The sequence below is a fragment of the Odocoileus virginianus genome, chromosome 20 (genome assembly GCF_023699985.2).
Source record: "Odocoileus virginianus isolate 20LAN1187 ecotype Illinois chromosome 20, Ovbor_1.2, whole genome shotgun sequence".
Classification (NCBI taxonomy): Eukaryota; Metazoa; Chordata; class Mammalia; order Artiodactyla; family Cervidae; genus Odocoileus; species Odocoileus virginianus.
In genome coordinates this window covers 24048835-24064101 of record NC_069693.1, presented here as the reverse complement: position 1 = coordinate 24064101, position 15267 = coordinate 24048835, and the positions used below count along the sequence as shown (strand labels likewise).

General features: G+C 54.2%; 1 protein-coding gene across 1 annotated transcript in view; it reads left to right on the top strand.

Annotated features, from left to right (window-relative positions):
• Nucleotides 1-14662, top strand: part of WWP2 (WW domain containing E3 ubiquitin protein ligase 2) — a 142491-nt gene extending 127829 nt beyond the window's left edge. The window contains exons 12-24 of the mRNA XM_020870212.2: nucleotides 2675-2756; nucleotides 3331-3459; nucleotides 4012-4087; nucleotides 4367-4438; nucleotides 4668-4756; nucleotides 6855-7014; nucleotides 8235-8368; nucleotides 8597-8737; nucleotides 9440-9560; nucleotides 9896-10000; nucleotides 11157-11253; nucleotides 11435-11507; nucleotides 12809-14662. Coding sequence (XP_020725871.2) covers nucleotides 2675-2756; nucleotides 3331-3459; nucleotides 4012-4087; nucleotides 4367-4438; nucleotides 4668-4756; nucleotides 6855-7014; nucleotides 8235-8368; nucleotides 8597-8737; nucleotides 9440-9560; nucleotides 9896-10000; nucleotides 11157-11253; nucleotides 11435-11507; nucleotides 12809-12908 — 1379 coding nt within the window. The 3' untranslated portion in view covers nucleotides 12909-14662. The remainder of the gene's footprint in view (nucleotides 1-2674; nucleotides 2757-3330; nucleotides 3460-4011; nucleotides 4088-4366; nucleotides 4439-4667; nucleotides 4757-6854; nucleotides 7015-8234; nucleotides 8369-8596; nucleotides 8738-9439; nucleotides 9561-9895; nucleotides 10001-11156; nucleotides 11254-11434; nucleotides 11508-12808) is intronic.
• Nucleotides 14663-15267: the final 605 nt, after the last annotated feature.

Genomic DNA, 15267 nt, shown 5'->3' with positions numbered 1-15267 from the left:
CCGAGAGTCCCTGGAAGCTGAAGAGGGCGGACTTTGCAAAGATTGGCATATGTAGGGTTTGATTTGTTTGTTAGGCCTGCAGGAGACAGTAGATGCTGGTTTGGTGATGTTCACAGATGGTGTGAAGTTGGGCTGGGGTGTGCTTCCTAACAAAGATGAAGGAGCTGACAATGATAGGATGAGCATCACCTGGAAAAGTGCAGCTTGTGAGCTGGATCCTGTTGATGCAGACGCAACTACTCCCTGGTTGTAATTTATGGAGTTACATCAACTCCCATAGACCCATAGGGTATCACTTAGTCAATTACCACTGCATTCCAGGGCACTGCAAAGACCCTCTAGTCCTTCTAGTGGGATATATCTGTTAGTGAGGTCCCCCCATTTAGTTCTTGATTTTCAGCTCGGGGATCCCTTAGGCACACATGTGATCCACCTGACTCCCTGAAAGGATGAAAGGTCATAGTTCATCATTGTCTCAGAGATTGACGGCCAGTCAAACAGGAGAAGGTCAAATAGGTTCCCTGGTTGGGCAGGAAAGGACTCATCAGATGAAATGAGAATTGTGTAAGGCTATCTGGCAGACCCTGTGACCTACAGTGGGGATCCCAGAGTTGTTCCTGGATCTCTAGAGTCAAGTGGTTTGTTTCTTTACCAGTTCTGCTGAATGATGGTCACCAAGTAGGAGCTGCAGTGGGGTCTTGCGAACAGCTCCCAGATGCCAGGTGTGAAATAGCTGAGATGGGAATAGGAGCCAGGGCTGGAGTCAGCGCTGTTTTACGAATGATCAGGAAAACACACAAGCCCATGATGATGTGAAACTGAGAGGAAAAGGAGCATCTGGCCAAGGGCCCAGAAACCTTCCTGATGGAGTCCTCTGGGCTTTGTGTTGGCTTCCCCAGGGCCCATCTCCCCAGGGAGAGTTAAGAGTGAGCAGAAGGAATAGCAGCACCAGAGGAGAGGTGCGTTTAGGGCAGGCCTGCTGTTGAGTCTGCAGTGCTCAGTCCTGGGTCCCTTTCTGCTCCTTCAGCAGAGACTCCACGTTCTCCCCAAGCAATAACCCAGGGCTCCAGACACCTCAGGTTTAGATCCACGTCTTCTCAGCTCCTCTGACCCTTGTGTGTGACTGAATGCTCCTGAGTCCCTTTCTTCCTAGATGAAGTTGGGCTAGATTTTACCTAACAACTTTCCCAGCCCTCAAACTACCACGTTGTATGCAGCAAGGTGTTTCCCGTGGGCCGTGGGAGGCCCTCAAGTAGTGACAGTGGCATTGACTGGCTGGACAGATCCCCGGGCTTGGCTTTGGTCCTTGACCAAGAATACGTGGACAGTCTATTTCATAGCAGAAGCTTCTGGGCTGGGAGTGGCTCCGCCATCCCTTCACAACCTTGTCGGGAAGCCAGTCCTCTGTGGAACGGTCCCACAGGCTGTTCTGGGTGATGGGAGCTCTGTCATGATCCCAGGCACCTTCTTTTCTTTCTTTTCCTGTTGTCTGTTTTTTTTCAAATTGCCATCAAGTAGTGGATACCAGGTAAGGCAGTCTGGGACCAGGACCCTTGGTTGATACTGTGAACGTTGCAGGCTGCTGCTCAAGGGGAGGGGGCTGGGCTCCCTAGTTCTGGATCTTTTTCAGCTTTTGGGTTACCTGTAGCTTCTGGAACTGATTATTTTTATTTCTTTAATTTCTCCCTGTCATCAGTAAAGAGGGAGGGCCATGCACATTGTTTGTTTTCAGGACAGAAACAGTGTTGAAAGCCGAGAAACTTTTAAGTTGGAAAAGGTGAGCGTTATCTTGCCGGCCATCCATCTGGAGCCAGTGGGTGCCCCCTTCAGTCCCTTTCAGAATCACCAGCTAGAGTTGAGCTTGCCCCTGCAGTCCATGCTTTCTCCCTCAAGCAACTCAGAGCCGTCGTTAGTACAGCGGTAAAGGGCCGGAGAGTAAATATTGTCCAGGGGAGAGAGCACGTCTGAGCTCACCAGACACTGCCCGTCTTGAAGCACACACTTAGGAATAATACCAGGACGCCCACAGCCCCAGGTGTCTGTCTGCATGTATGCACAGCATAGAGATTTTGCTGGGATGTGTTTGAGAACCAAACTTTGCCTTTAAGCAGGAAGGTACAGAGGCCCGGTGGTGCTGAGCAGAGAGGGATGAGGGAAAAGGCAGCCTCCCCCCCGCCCCCCTCAGCGACCGTGCCTGTGGGACAGGGATGCCTAGGTTGGCCGCATCCAGTGAACAGAGGACCGGAGAGCAGCCGTGATGGACTGGGGTGGGCACCAGGGTCGAGGGGAGGCTGGGCTGTGCCTCCACTTTGCACACAGCTGGATGCAATTATGCCTCTGGTTTCAGCTGGCCTGCTCCCCCTCCGTGTTGCCACACCGCCCCCTTCCCTCCAGCAAACCAACCGACCAACCAACCGAAGACGGTGCTTCATCTTGAGTTGAAAACGTGTATACCCCTCCCCTGCTCCCCAGTAGGGAAAGATTCTTTTTGTCCTTTTTTTCACCAGTGACAGACATGAGTGAGCCAGGCTTGCGCTGGTTAAACTTCTCTAACAGGGTGGGGACAGGGGCAAAGATGCAGACCAGCACCCAGGAGGTGGGAGCCAGCGGGGAGAGGACATGGGCTCAGGGTGTCTCGATCTGAGCGTCCACTTTTCTCTCTCCTCCCTGGCAGAGAAGAGACAGGACAACGGACGGGTGTATTACGTGAACCACAACACACGCACGACCCAGTGGGAAGACCCTCGCACCCAGGGGTGAGGACTTAGGCCGGGAGGGCTCTGGGTGGGCCCTGTGCACCTCTGTTGGCCTGGTGGCCTCGCACTGTTCTGGGACCTTTAAGCACACACAAGTGCCCCCAGACCCTCACGACAGAGTGAGAGCTTGAAGGTAGCATTGTATGTTGGCCTTCCTTGTGGCTGCTGCGTGGCCTGACTGGCCGGCGTTGCTGGCCTCTGTTGTACAAGCCGCTGATGAAGTGATTTCAGAAGAGTTACGTGAGAACTCCCACCGACCCCGACACTCCTTCACTACCCACCCCCCAGAAGCTAGTCTGGGATGGGGCACTTGATGTCCTGGGATTGCTGGTGGCCACTCAGGCCACGGTCATCCACCCAGGGCGGGGATTCTTTGGCCTTGGGACAGTAAATGACCTCTCTGCTGCAGACCTTGGGTACTGCCAAGTACATTTCCTTGAGGCCTCTGCGGGGTCTGGGTAAAAGCAGAGAGAAGGCAGCTCCAGCCTTCTGGGGACCCCAGCCCCCTTAGCATGGAAGCCCAGAAGGTGAGATATGAGGCCAGCCTGCAGCCCCTCTCTTGGCATGTTTCCAGGATGATCCAGGAGCCGGCTCTGCCCCCAGGGTGGGAAATGAAGTACACCAGCGAGGGGGTGCGCTACTTCGTGGACCACAACACCCGCACCACCACCTTTAAGGATCCTCGCCCGGGGTTTGAGTCAGGGTAAGGACTTTGCATGTAGGGCTTCCCAGGTGGCGCTAGCGGTAAAGAGTCTGTCTACCAGCATAGGAGATGAAAGAGACATGGGTTCAATCCCTGGGTCAGGAAGATCCCCTGGAGAAGGATATGGCAACCCACTCCAGTATTCTTGCCTGTAAAATCCCATGGACAGAGGAGCCTGGCGGACTGCAGTCCATGGGGTCACAGGACTGAGCGCCTGAGCACCAGTGGACTTTGCGCAGGTGACGTCACTGTTAGCACAGGCCTAGTATAGGCCAGTTTTGATGCCACGCCAGTGGGGATGGGGAGGGAAGGGGCTTCTCTGTTGAGACTAACACTGGTGGTCTTTCCCTAAAAGCAAGAGGTCTGGCTTTATTTCTAGATTTTCTTTTTAACCTTCAAGTCTGCAGAAGATCTTAGTGGCAGTCCCTTCCTTTCTTTTATGCTTCATTTTACTCATCTCTAAATTAACAGAGCAGTAGCTTTCCTTAGGGCTAATATGTTGTCAAGTTTTGAGAAATCTCGTGGATTCCAGAACATCTTTGCTTTTCCCAGGACGAAGCAAGGTTCCCCTGGCGCCTACGACCGAAGTTTTCGGTGGAAGTATCACCAATTCCGTTTCCTCTGCCATGTGAGTTCTGGTACTGGGGCCTCCCCCCTGGAGATTGGGATTACAGAGTCATTTCAGCAATTTCCTAGCCTAGTTGCAGGCATTGGATTGCCTGTGTCTTAGGTGGGAGCAGGTCACTTGTCTCACTGTGACATTGTCTTCCATTCCTAGGGGACCAAGTTCTCCCCCCCAAACTTGGGGGTGGGGGGTAGGGGAAGCGTATTCAACAGACAAGTGGTCAGATTGAATAGTTACCACCAATGCACCAATTTGAGGTCTCTGTTTTCCTTTTCTTTTCAGTCAAATGCTCTCCCCAGCCATGTGAAGATCAGTGTTTCCAGGCAGACACTTTTTGAGGATTCTTTCCAGCAGGTTAGAGAATAATCATCGAGTCTAAGACCCGGGGCAGGGAGAGGGCCCTCTGCTACCACTCCGTCTTCTCTGGTGTGGCCCTTTAAGCCCACATGATACGGTTTTCAAGACATGGGCCTTGGTTATGGGGGATCAGCCAAAGAGCAGGCCTGGGAGTCCCCGGTCGTCTGCCCCCAGCCTGCCATGGGAGGGAGAGTGGCAGGCTGGCTACGACCCTCTGTCTCCCCAGATCATGAATATGAAGCCCTACGACCTGCGCCGCCGGCTCTACATCATCATGCGTGGCGAGGAGGGCCTGGACTATGGGGGCATCGCCAGGTGAGCTGGGAGCCCCGGGATGCCGTGCTGCACCCCGCTTCCCCAGGCTGCAGGGCACCTGGCCAGGAAGCTGCCTCCTTCTTGCTCAGACAGTTGCCAAAGCTCTCCTGCACCTTCAGGAGTGGGCAGGAGTGTGGCTGGTCCGAAGGGGCGCCGGAACTGGGTCCTGGGGTCCCCTTCTGGGCTAGGCATCAACCCTCTAGTTGCTGGGTCAAGGGGAGGCTAGGTCGGGGGGTGGTTTCTAGGGGAGGGGTTCAGGATAATGGCTCTTTTTTAAAACAATTTTTAAATTTTGTATTGGGGTATAGTCAATTAACAAACTGTTGTGATAGTTTTAGGTGAACAGTAAAGGGACTCAGCTGTCCATATACGTGTATCCATTTTCCCCCAAACCCCCCTCCCGTCCAGGCTGCCACGTAACATTTGCAGAGTTCCCTGTGCTGTACAGTAGGTCCTTGTTGAGAACAGTGGCTCTTTACCAACCAACCTGTCATTATTTCTTTACCCCATCTAGTTGCACCAGTGGACAGTAGTTAGATATCGGTATTAAGTGGTTGTCCATTGGAATCAACCCCGGGCTTCACTTCCTCTGGGGGCAACTGGGGCGGGTTCAGTTGGGGGTCTTGGCGCAGATCTGGTGTATATAAGCTGTATCCCATTCCAAAGGGTATTGATCAATAGTCAGCTGCTTGTCATGTGCACACTGACAATAAAATGAAAACAAACGATATACTCCTAAAAAGAACTCAAAGCATTGTCCTGCCCTCACCCCAGTCCTGCTACAAAAGTTAATAGATTCTCTGGCAAAAATGTTGCCATGGACGATGGGGCGTAGGGGCCCCGGCAGAGAGGAGGAGCGAATGGCTGCAGTGCCGTTCAGCCTGCTGACCCCTCTCGGTGTGGGGACGTCGTCTCGCTTGGTGTTGGGATAACTTGCTCCTGGTCCTGTGTGTGCTGGTGGCGTTGCCCTCTCTGCTGGCCCCCGTGGGTCGACTGCTCTCTTTTCCCGTGGTGACCTCCTCTCTAGGCGCTCCTTGGTGGTGTGGCTCCCGCCCCGTGTGTGTCTGTCTCTCTGTGTCCTGCCAGTGGTTTTACCCTATGGTAGGTTACATCATGCTGTTCTACCACAGGGTAGAACCACGGACAGGATACCGGGGCACCCTCTGCATCGAAGAGCCTCCTCGTCTGCCCGGCCACAAACAGCCCAGCAGCCAGGGACTGGCCCCCATTGGGACGTCCCGCTGCTGGTGTAGCTCAAGCCTCAAAGGACTCTGAATTCTGGCTTGAGTCTTGTACCTAGGGCGCAAAGAGATGCTAAGGTGTGGGCGTTGGTTCAGATGAATTCGTGGACATATTGGGAAGGGTATGGTGGTGGGTCTGGGGTGAAGGGCTGGTGGGCTGGTGGGAGTGAGGTGTAGACACAGCCTGATGAACAGAAATGTCCTGTGTCAAGGATTGGCAACACATTACTGTGTATTCACATTAGACTGCTTAGGCAGGGTGGAAGAAGGGTGACTGCTGGTCATAGAGCCCCTTTGGAAGATTTAGAAAAAAATGTCCTTTCTCAAGATACTTCTGTGTTGGAAAATGGTCACAATATACTGGTTTTATTAGGAAAAAGAAAAAAAGGCAGCTTGATGCTATTTGCAGGAAATTTGTTGTGACAAATGTACACATCCATATTTTAACGTCATGTCCTTGTGCAGTGCACAGTCTACACAACTGTGCATGGCAGCCCAGAATGCAAGGAGCCCGTTTGCTGTTAGATGCTCCGGATATCAGATGGAAAGCCCCAGAATACAGCACCTGGAGCCAACACTCATGCACACGGGTTTGCCTGAGCACTGTTGTCAAGTGCAGTTGTTGTTCTGATTCACCCTAGGTCTGACCCTGCCTTGTTCACTGACCGGCTGTTCACAGAGGTTAGCCCAGGGCTGATCCCAGTGGGGCTGCCTCCAGCAGCATGCTGCCTCCATGCACCCTCTGGATGCATGTCTCCAGACTATGTACTGTTTGATGGCAGAAGAGACTCGTACCTACAGAGCAGGCGAGCAGGGTGCGATCCATTAGTCCTGTTTTCCTCTCTCTTCTCTCACAGAGAGTGGTTTTTCCTCCTGTCCCACGAGGTGCTCAACCCCATGTACTGTTTATTTGAATACGCCGGGAAGAACAACTACTGCCTGCAGATCAACCCTGCCTCCTCCATCAACCCCGACCACCTCACTTATTTCCGCTTTATCGGCCGATTCATCGCCATGGTAAGATTCGCTGTCACCAGACCTCCAGGGAGTGTGGTCACAGACCTGTAGACCACCAGCAGCTCTGAAGGCTGGGTGCCCACTCTCTGAGCTCTACCCTCATCCTTACAGAACTCCTTACTAAAGATGCAGAAAATATGAGAGTTCTGGAAATAGTCCAGAGCTGTCTCAGGGCCCACCCTAGGACACTGAGGAGGTCTTCACGTTGATTGTGTAGGACTTGTCAAGAGAAAGCCCAGGGTCCCCAGATCAAAGTCTTCCCTTAACACGCACTGCATGCGCTGTCAAGGGTGGGGGTGACGGGCCCATCTCTGGGTGTTGCTGTGAGCTGGGTGGCGGTGTCTGGGAGTGTCCGACTGAGACGTGGGCCTTCTGGAAGGGGATGGGGAATCTACACTAGCTGAGAACAGGTAGTTCTCAGGTTGATTGACTGGTGCAAGACGCTGGAGTCATCTGGCAGGAGAAGGGAGGAGCAGGGAATGGGGAGCCGGGCGTTTGTATTTATGTAGAAATGGGAGCACAGTGTAAATTTGGAAAGGGCATCACCTCATGTGCATTCTTTTGAGTACCTCGAGACCCGGGATGGAGAAAGGGGAGCCCATGGAAGTCCCGGTCCCTCTGCCACATTTGGTCATTGGAGAGCTTTCACTGCTAATTTGCCTTTGCTTCTTCCCCTGACTTCCTGAGTGAGTGTCTGCCCTGCTCCCCTCTCAGGAGGACCCAGGAGCCCATGACTAAGTATGTCCCTTCCCTTTGTCTGGAGGTTCTTGGCCAAGGTGCTTGGGCTCAGGAAGTGGGCACATTCTTCTCGGGTCTAGAGACCCGCCTGGGCCTGTGGCTGACAGGACAGACCAGTAAAACCCTAGACTATTACTCACCGCTGGCCCGCCAGCAGCAGCAGGGGCGTCTGCATTATTTTTGGCTGCCTCTGCTGCCCAGCTCTGAGCAGCAGTGAGTCAGGGCTGCCACCTGGGGCTGTGCTGAGCGAGTCTCCTCTGTGTGCGTGCGGCAGACTTCTGCTAGAGCGGGGGGCTGGTGGGCACGCAGTGGGCCAGGGGTGGGTCCTTGTGGTCTGCAGGTGGGACCAAGAGGCCTACAGACCTGGCCTTCAGGCCCCTGGGGGAGCTGGATGCTCAGGACTGCAGGGAGCAGTAGCCGGGCTCTGATATGGGGCATCCGAGGAAAACCAGACCTCTCTGCCGTGTCTCTTCTGTCCCCAGGCCCTGTACCATGGAAAGTTCATTGATACAGGCTTCACACTCCCTTTCTACAAGCGGATGCTAAACAAGAGACCGACCCTGAAAGACCTGGAATCCATTGACCCTGAATTCTACAACTCTATCGTCTGGATCAAGTGGGTCCCCTCTGTTGCCCTGTGCTGGGAGAGGAGGGGTCTCTGGGTGGGTGGTAGGCGGGTGGAGAGGCCCAGCTTCTGGGTCCCCCTGTCCTGGGATCCCGTTCTGGGCTCTAGGCCACCTGTGAGTCCTTGTGTCCCACGCACACTGAGAGTGAGTGATGGGGCAGGACCGAGGGAAGACGCTTCTAAGGCAGACACCTTCCCTGTTGGTCTCTTGTGCCCTAGAGAGAACAACCTGGAGGAGTGCGGCCTAGAACTGTACTTCATCCAGGACATGGAGATCCTGGGCAAAGTGACAACCCACGAGCTGAAGGAAGGTGGAGAGAGCATCCGAGTGACGGAGGAGAACAAGGAAGAGTACATCATGTGAGTCTAAAGCGCTAGGGAGCCGGGGGCCCTGGAAGTGGGGGCAGAGACACAGCCGGCCGCAGAGAAAGAGGCTCACCCTCTTACCCCGGGGTACCGCCTTCAGCCAGGCCCCCTCGTGGGGCCCGTGGGTCTCCAGCGATGGGAAGAGCCTTCCGTTTTGCACTGACCTTCCATGGCTGCTGTAGCCAGTCATGTGCTGGCAGAGCCGGGTGGCCAGAGCCCGAGGCCCTCTGTTGCAGCCTCTTGGGTGCTCCTTGTTCCCAAGTTGTAGATTCATGACCGCAGGACAGAATTTCTTTTAAGAGGCATATAAGTTCGACGACTCCTTCTTTGTTCTCCTAACTGAAAGGGCATCTATGTCTGTGCCTGCTTAAACCCACTGTCACCCGTGGGATTGTACACGAACATGCCCGTTCACTTCAGGTCCGTTGGGCTAGTCTTTTAACCCCCACTCATCTGAGCTTCAGTCAGCGGCGATGGGAGGAGCAGGAGGAGGAGATTTTGAAGATTCAAGTGTCTGTGGGTTACTGTGAGGTTTTAAAGGCCGTGCTCTGGGGCCGAAGTTGCCCAGGTGTCCCGCCTGCCCAGGTCGACTCTCGGCTGCCTCCTTGCTGCCAACAGTGGCCACCTCCCGGCTGACCCTGAGCTGCTCCAGAGGAGTGGGTCTCGGGCTCCACCGATGGTCGGTCTTGGTTTCAGGCTGCTGACCGACTGGCGTTTCACACGGGGTGTGGAAGAGCAGACCAAAGCCTTCCTGGACGGCTTCAATGAGGTGGCCCCCCTGGAGTGGTTGCGCTACTTTGACGAGAAAGAGCTGGAGGTGAGAGCTGAGGTGTGGGGATCCTGAGCCCCAGCCCCTGGGGCTGTCCTGCCCTTTGACAGCCTTGCTGAGCACCCACAGCGACTTACCAGTGAAACCCCAGGCTCTCCCAGGAGGGTAGCAGCAGGCAAATATGGTTAATTTGGGTCTTGCATCTGCCCTTACCTGGGCTCTTGTTTGCAAGGGGTCGTCATGCAAGACTTTTGCTTCCCATACTGTTAAAACTGCCGACAGAGATGTGTGGGGTGCTTCCACCTGCCAGGGAGCAGACGGCCCTGTGTGCCATGGGGACGGGGCTGGTGCTGGGTGCCTGACACCCTCTCTCTCCTCTGTAGCTGATGCTGTGCGGCATGCAGGAGATAGACATGAGTGACTGGCAGAAGAACACCATCTACCGGCACTATACCAAGAACAGCAAGCAGATCCAGTGGTTCTGGCAGGTGGGCCCTGGGTCTGGTCCCCGCAGTAAGAGCAGGGGCTCTGGGCAGGCATGTTTGGGTGGTACCCCCAGGAAGCGGGCCAGATTGAACCCCAAGCTCCGGGACACTTGTTGTGTCATCACCTTCCTCATCTTTGACGCTCTCCTCGCTTCCCCCAACTCCCAAAAGGATATGAGAAACCCAGCCTTGGGACGATAGGAGCTGGGTTGCGGCCACTGCATTCGACAGGAGGTGTTTTTGGCAGTGGGCCAGCCTCAGATGCTGGTGTGCGGACTGGTGAGGAGGGGGCCGTGAGCAGGGAGGGAAGTTCTTGTAGGTCACGTGGTCTCCTTCCAGCCAGGTGGGACGGAAAGCGTGGGCTCGGCTCCAGAGAGACTGAAAGAGCTCCTTGTCCTGCATATGAGGAATCAGTTGCTTTGTATGTGCGGGTCTTGTCGTTATCATTGTGCAGTATAGCATACATAAAAAAGAACGAGCAGAGGTAGGTTTTCTGTGGAGGTGATGTTCACATACCATAAAATTCGCCATATTAAGTGTTTGGAGTGGCTCTTACAATGGCTTCTGACAGTGTTGTACGCACCATCACCACTGTTGAATTCCAGCACATTTCATTTCCCTCAAAAAGAAATCTCACACCTATTAAAGCAGTCACTCTCATCCTTAGTATGTTTTTAAAGGTGGAACTTGGGGGACTTCCCTCGTGGTCCAGTGGTTGAGCGCCCACCTTACGGTGTGGGGGACGCTGGTTCCACCCCTGGTGTGGGCGCTGAGACCTTGTGTGCTGCCGGGCAACTAAGCCCCCCGGCCACAGCTGGAGAGCCCACGTGCCACAGCGAGATCCTGCATGAGGCAACCAAGACCCGATGTAGCTAAATAAATACATATTTTTTTAAAGAATGGAACTTGGATGAAGAGGAGAATTTCTGGCCTGAGACCAAGAGACGTCACATAGACTGGTGGGAATGATGTACACACACAGCCTCTTAGAGCGGCTTTGGGGTTTCCCAGGGAGTAACTGTCACCCACCCCCACACACCACACCGGGTCTCCATGTTCTCAGTCCCAAAGAGGGGCCCTGGCTCATTGCAGAGTTACAGGTCAGGGCAAAGTGCTGGTCCGAGTGGCCCTGACTCTGCCTGGGCTCTCGGGGCTCCAGGTGGTGAAGGAGATGGACAACGAGAAGAGGATCCGGCTGCTACAGTTTGTCACTGGGACCTGCCGCCTGCCCGTTGGGGGATTCACCGAACTCATCGGTACGTTATCCCTGTCCTGCTGGTGCCGTTGGGTGGAGGTGAGGACAGCTCAAAGCAGGGACAAGACCTCATGTCTTCCTGGAAGCAAGTCAGTGGGAAGCTGTCTTTGGTGGCATCGGAGGGTCCTGCCTCAGGAAGGGGCTGACTTGTCATAGACAACATGTGTTCCTTTGGATAACAGGTAGCAACGGCCCACAGAAGTTTTGCATTGACAAGGTTGGCAAGGAGACCTGGCTGCCCAGGAGCCACACCTGGTGAGTGTGCTGGTTGTTGGGGGAGGTGGTTGGAACCCGAGACCCGATGAGCCCCCAAGAGCAACCCTGTGGGCAAGGCGGCTTCAGCACCTTGATCCTGGCAACTTGTGTGTAGTTATGTGGTGCTTAGGTTTGGGGAGGTAGGGCTGAGGTGTGCCTGGGCCTCCGATCTTTTGGGAGTTGTGACAGTATCTGTGTGCCCTGATAGCCATACTAGGTATGAAATACAGTAAGTCCCCTACATACGAACCTTCAACTTGTGAACTTTCAAAGATGCGAACATGAGTTCGTGTGTCTGGTCATGTAACTTCACTCACTTATCTGGCGTACATTGTCACGTGTATACATCCTTTACAAGTGGAGGAAATGGCAAGGGGATTTCTTTAGCTGAGGAGGCACCGTTAGTTTTTGAGGCATAGGACCCAAATGTAGAATGGTATGTGAAGGTTGCAGCAGCCGTTCAGAATGTAATCCAGTGCTGCCATGTCACCTATGATGAGGAAAAAAAGAGCTACCACCCAGACATCACTAGGTCATTTTTTTTCAAGAGGGTAGACAGAGTTGAATCCAGCAAGGAACCAGAACCTGTGACATCAATGTCAGGAGTGCAGCTTGCCCGCTGTCTCCTATTGCTGCTAATCCTTTAGCTCTACCGTCTTCCTCCTCCAATCAGTAACTCTTCTTGCCTGTTCACTGGATGCCAAGCCTCTGTATTCCAGCTATTGTACTATATTTTTCAAAGCTCTGTATTGTAAGATTAAAATTGTTTTGTTTTTTATGTATTATTTGTATGAAAAGTATTATAAACGTATTACAGTATGAATTTGAGCAAACTCTGGGAGACAGTGAAGGACAGGGAAGGCTAGCATGCTACAGTTTATGCACGGGTTCGCAAAGAGTCAGACCTGACCTAATGACTGAAGAACAACAACTGGATGGCTGACTGTGTTAGCTGAGTACCTAGGCTAACTTTATTGGACTTAAGAACAAATTGGACTTACAGACATGCTGTTGGAATGGAACTCTTTCGTATGTAGGGAACTTGCTGTACTGAGGCACTCCTATTCCAGTCGGCAAAGAGCTGCTGTCCCCCGTCTTCTTCTGCAGTTCCGCATTTCCCCTGTAGCCCTGTCCCCTCCTCTAACCCCGCTGTGGTCCAGGGACACAGCAGGGCCCTTGAGGACCCTGTTGTGGTGTGTGGCCAGCTGGCATCGTGGTTGAGTCACAGTATGGGATCTCTGTGGCTGCTAGAGCTCTGACCCGTGCCCCATGCTGACTGCCCTGTTCTCCTTTCTTGACAGTTTCAACCGGCTGGACCTGCCGCCATACAAGAGCTACGAACAGCTGAAGGAGAAGCTGCTGTACGCTGTTGAGGAGACCGAGGGCTTTGGGCAGGAGTAACTGAGGCTGTCCCCCACCCCCAAACCCCAGCACACGTGTAGTCTTGAGTCCTCCCTGCCTGAGAGGCCGCTGGCCACGGAGCCCGCGGGAGGCCCCTGCGGATGGGAGTCCCACATGGGACCGCACTGTCATCAGGCTGGTGGCAGCAGGGCCTGACCTCAAGAGGCCCTGCCCTGCTCTTCGCTCCTCCCGACCGGTGGCAGTCTGGAATAAAGCCCCCGTGTCACCCTTGGCCCCATCAGCCATTGCAAAGTCTGGAGGGCTGACCCTCTCTGCAAAGCTCATCCTCCTTCTCCCTTGAGACCAACCCTAGGTTTGTGTGCATGTGCAAGGGCGGGCGCCCTGTGCTGAAGCCCTGGGCCTCACAGGCTGGTTAGGTGAGAGGGAGACTGGCCATTTGGGGTAGCTGTTCTGGGCTGAGGAAGCCCAGGGTCTTTGCCAGTAAAAGAGGTTCTATTTTGTATAGAACTTTTCCAGTGATCTATATAAATGAAGGTCTGAGGGAGGGGAGCTCTGGACCAAGGTCACCTCTTGTCCCTGGCTAGCCAGCTCCAGCCAGGGAGGCTGAGCAGCACGGCTCCGCCCTCCACTCAGTGCTGGCCAGTCTGTTCCCTCCAGCAGATGAAGGGTCGTTACCAGCTGCTTGGATGTCAGGGGGATAGAAACCCCCTCACATTTTCTTTTCCCTTTTGCATAAACTTGAAGCATTTTGCGGGTAGGACTGCTTTGTATTCTGTGGCTGGCGTGCTGCTGGCACTTCCTGTCAAGGAGCTGGTGCGCCAGGCGTGGCTGGGACCCAGGGGCGCCCAGCACTGTTGGTCTAAGAATTTCCCGAACAGCTGCTCCTCCTGGGAGCCTGCTTTGCAGTTCTGTGGGCGCGGGCAGGCCTGACCCAGTGGCTCCACTTCCCAACAGCCTTGTCCCCGAGCCTTTGATAGAGAAGAGGGGGAAGGGGATTATTGTCCTGAGTGTCACCCCAACCTCGCTGCCTCCAATAAAGGAGAACTCCCTTTGCTAGATGGAGTGATGGGGTGCGTGGGGCTGACGGGCTAAGACCCTGGACCTCCAGGCGGCCCATGCATCCGGGTGGAGAATGAAGTGTGTTCCCGCCGCTGTAGAGTGTGTTCACTCTGCCTCGAAGTGTGGCTTTCCCTGCACAAAAGAGATGATGCTCTTGGAAACCAGCAGAAGGGCCCTGAGCTGCTGTGCGCAGTCTGACTTGATTGCTGGAGCTCCTGCCGACCTCTGCCGTGGGCATCCCGCTGTGTGTTCAGATCTTCCAGGCGAACACACTCCTCTGGGATGCTGGAGTAGTGATTGTCACTGGGTCCCCTTGCAGGTCCTCAGACCACCCACAGGGTTGTCTGAGTTAGCCTCGTGCCCTCAGGTCCTCGTCCTGCCCCTGCCACCCTGGCCCATGTCTGCTCTGTGTTGTATGTACTGATTCGAGCGGCTCAGCTCACCACAGCCCAACCTCCTTCTTCCCTTGGATCGTTGGCTGTGCTTCCCTGCGGTGTCTCACCATGTTGGGGATTGGGGCGCAAGCCACCACGCCATGCAGGGTTTGGGAGCCTCAGGCTCATGGGCGTGCCGAGTGCGTTCATGTGGGTGTGTGTGTACATACGTGTATATAACTGAGGTGTCTGTACGGAATGCCCTTTGGTAGCTCTGAGTTGGTCACCAGATTGTTTTGTAATGCCCACCCCCTTGCCTTGGTATTGCCAGTTTCTTGTGCAATAAACAATCAGCAGCTGTGGGCGGTGTTGGCGTGGATATGTCCAAAGTCACTGTCCTCCAGACAAAAGGTCTCTGGGCCCCACAGACCCTCCAGGTCCACACAGGGGTGGAAATGCTGTGACCTTGCTGGTTTTGAGAATTGTGTGTCATTAACCAAGACAGCCACACTTCTGATGGGCGGCCCAGTCTTCATCCAAGGATCGGGGGCTTCAGCCCTCATTCATTTGCCTCCCGGCCACCTTTGGCCTGGGTTTCTCTGAGCAGTTGCCATGGCGCCAGAGCATTAACAGCCTGAGGCTGCAAGTTGACAGGTTTTAGGAACCAGCTCCTGGTAGCCATTCATTTGAGAAACATTTCCTCTTTTCGTGAAATAGAGGGAGGGATACCCTGGACTTGAGCTCATGGTCAGCCAGGGGCTTACCATCCACTTTTTTGAACTTAAAGATTCTGATGGGACCCATCAGTGCAGTCTTGATGCTTTTGACATGGAAGTGATTTTGTCCTGGATCAAGCCTTGCTCTGATCTGGCTTCTTTCTGGGGTGGGCTGGGGTGGGGGGAGGCAGAAGTGTGCAGAGCATCTTCTCCTGGGAGTTCATCAACTGAAGTCACTACCCCCAACAC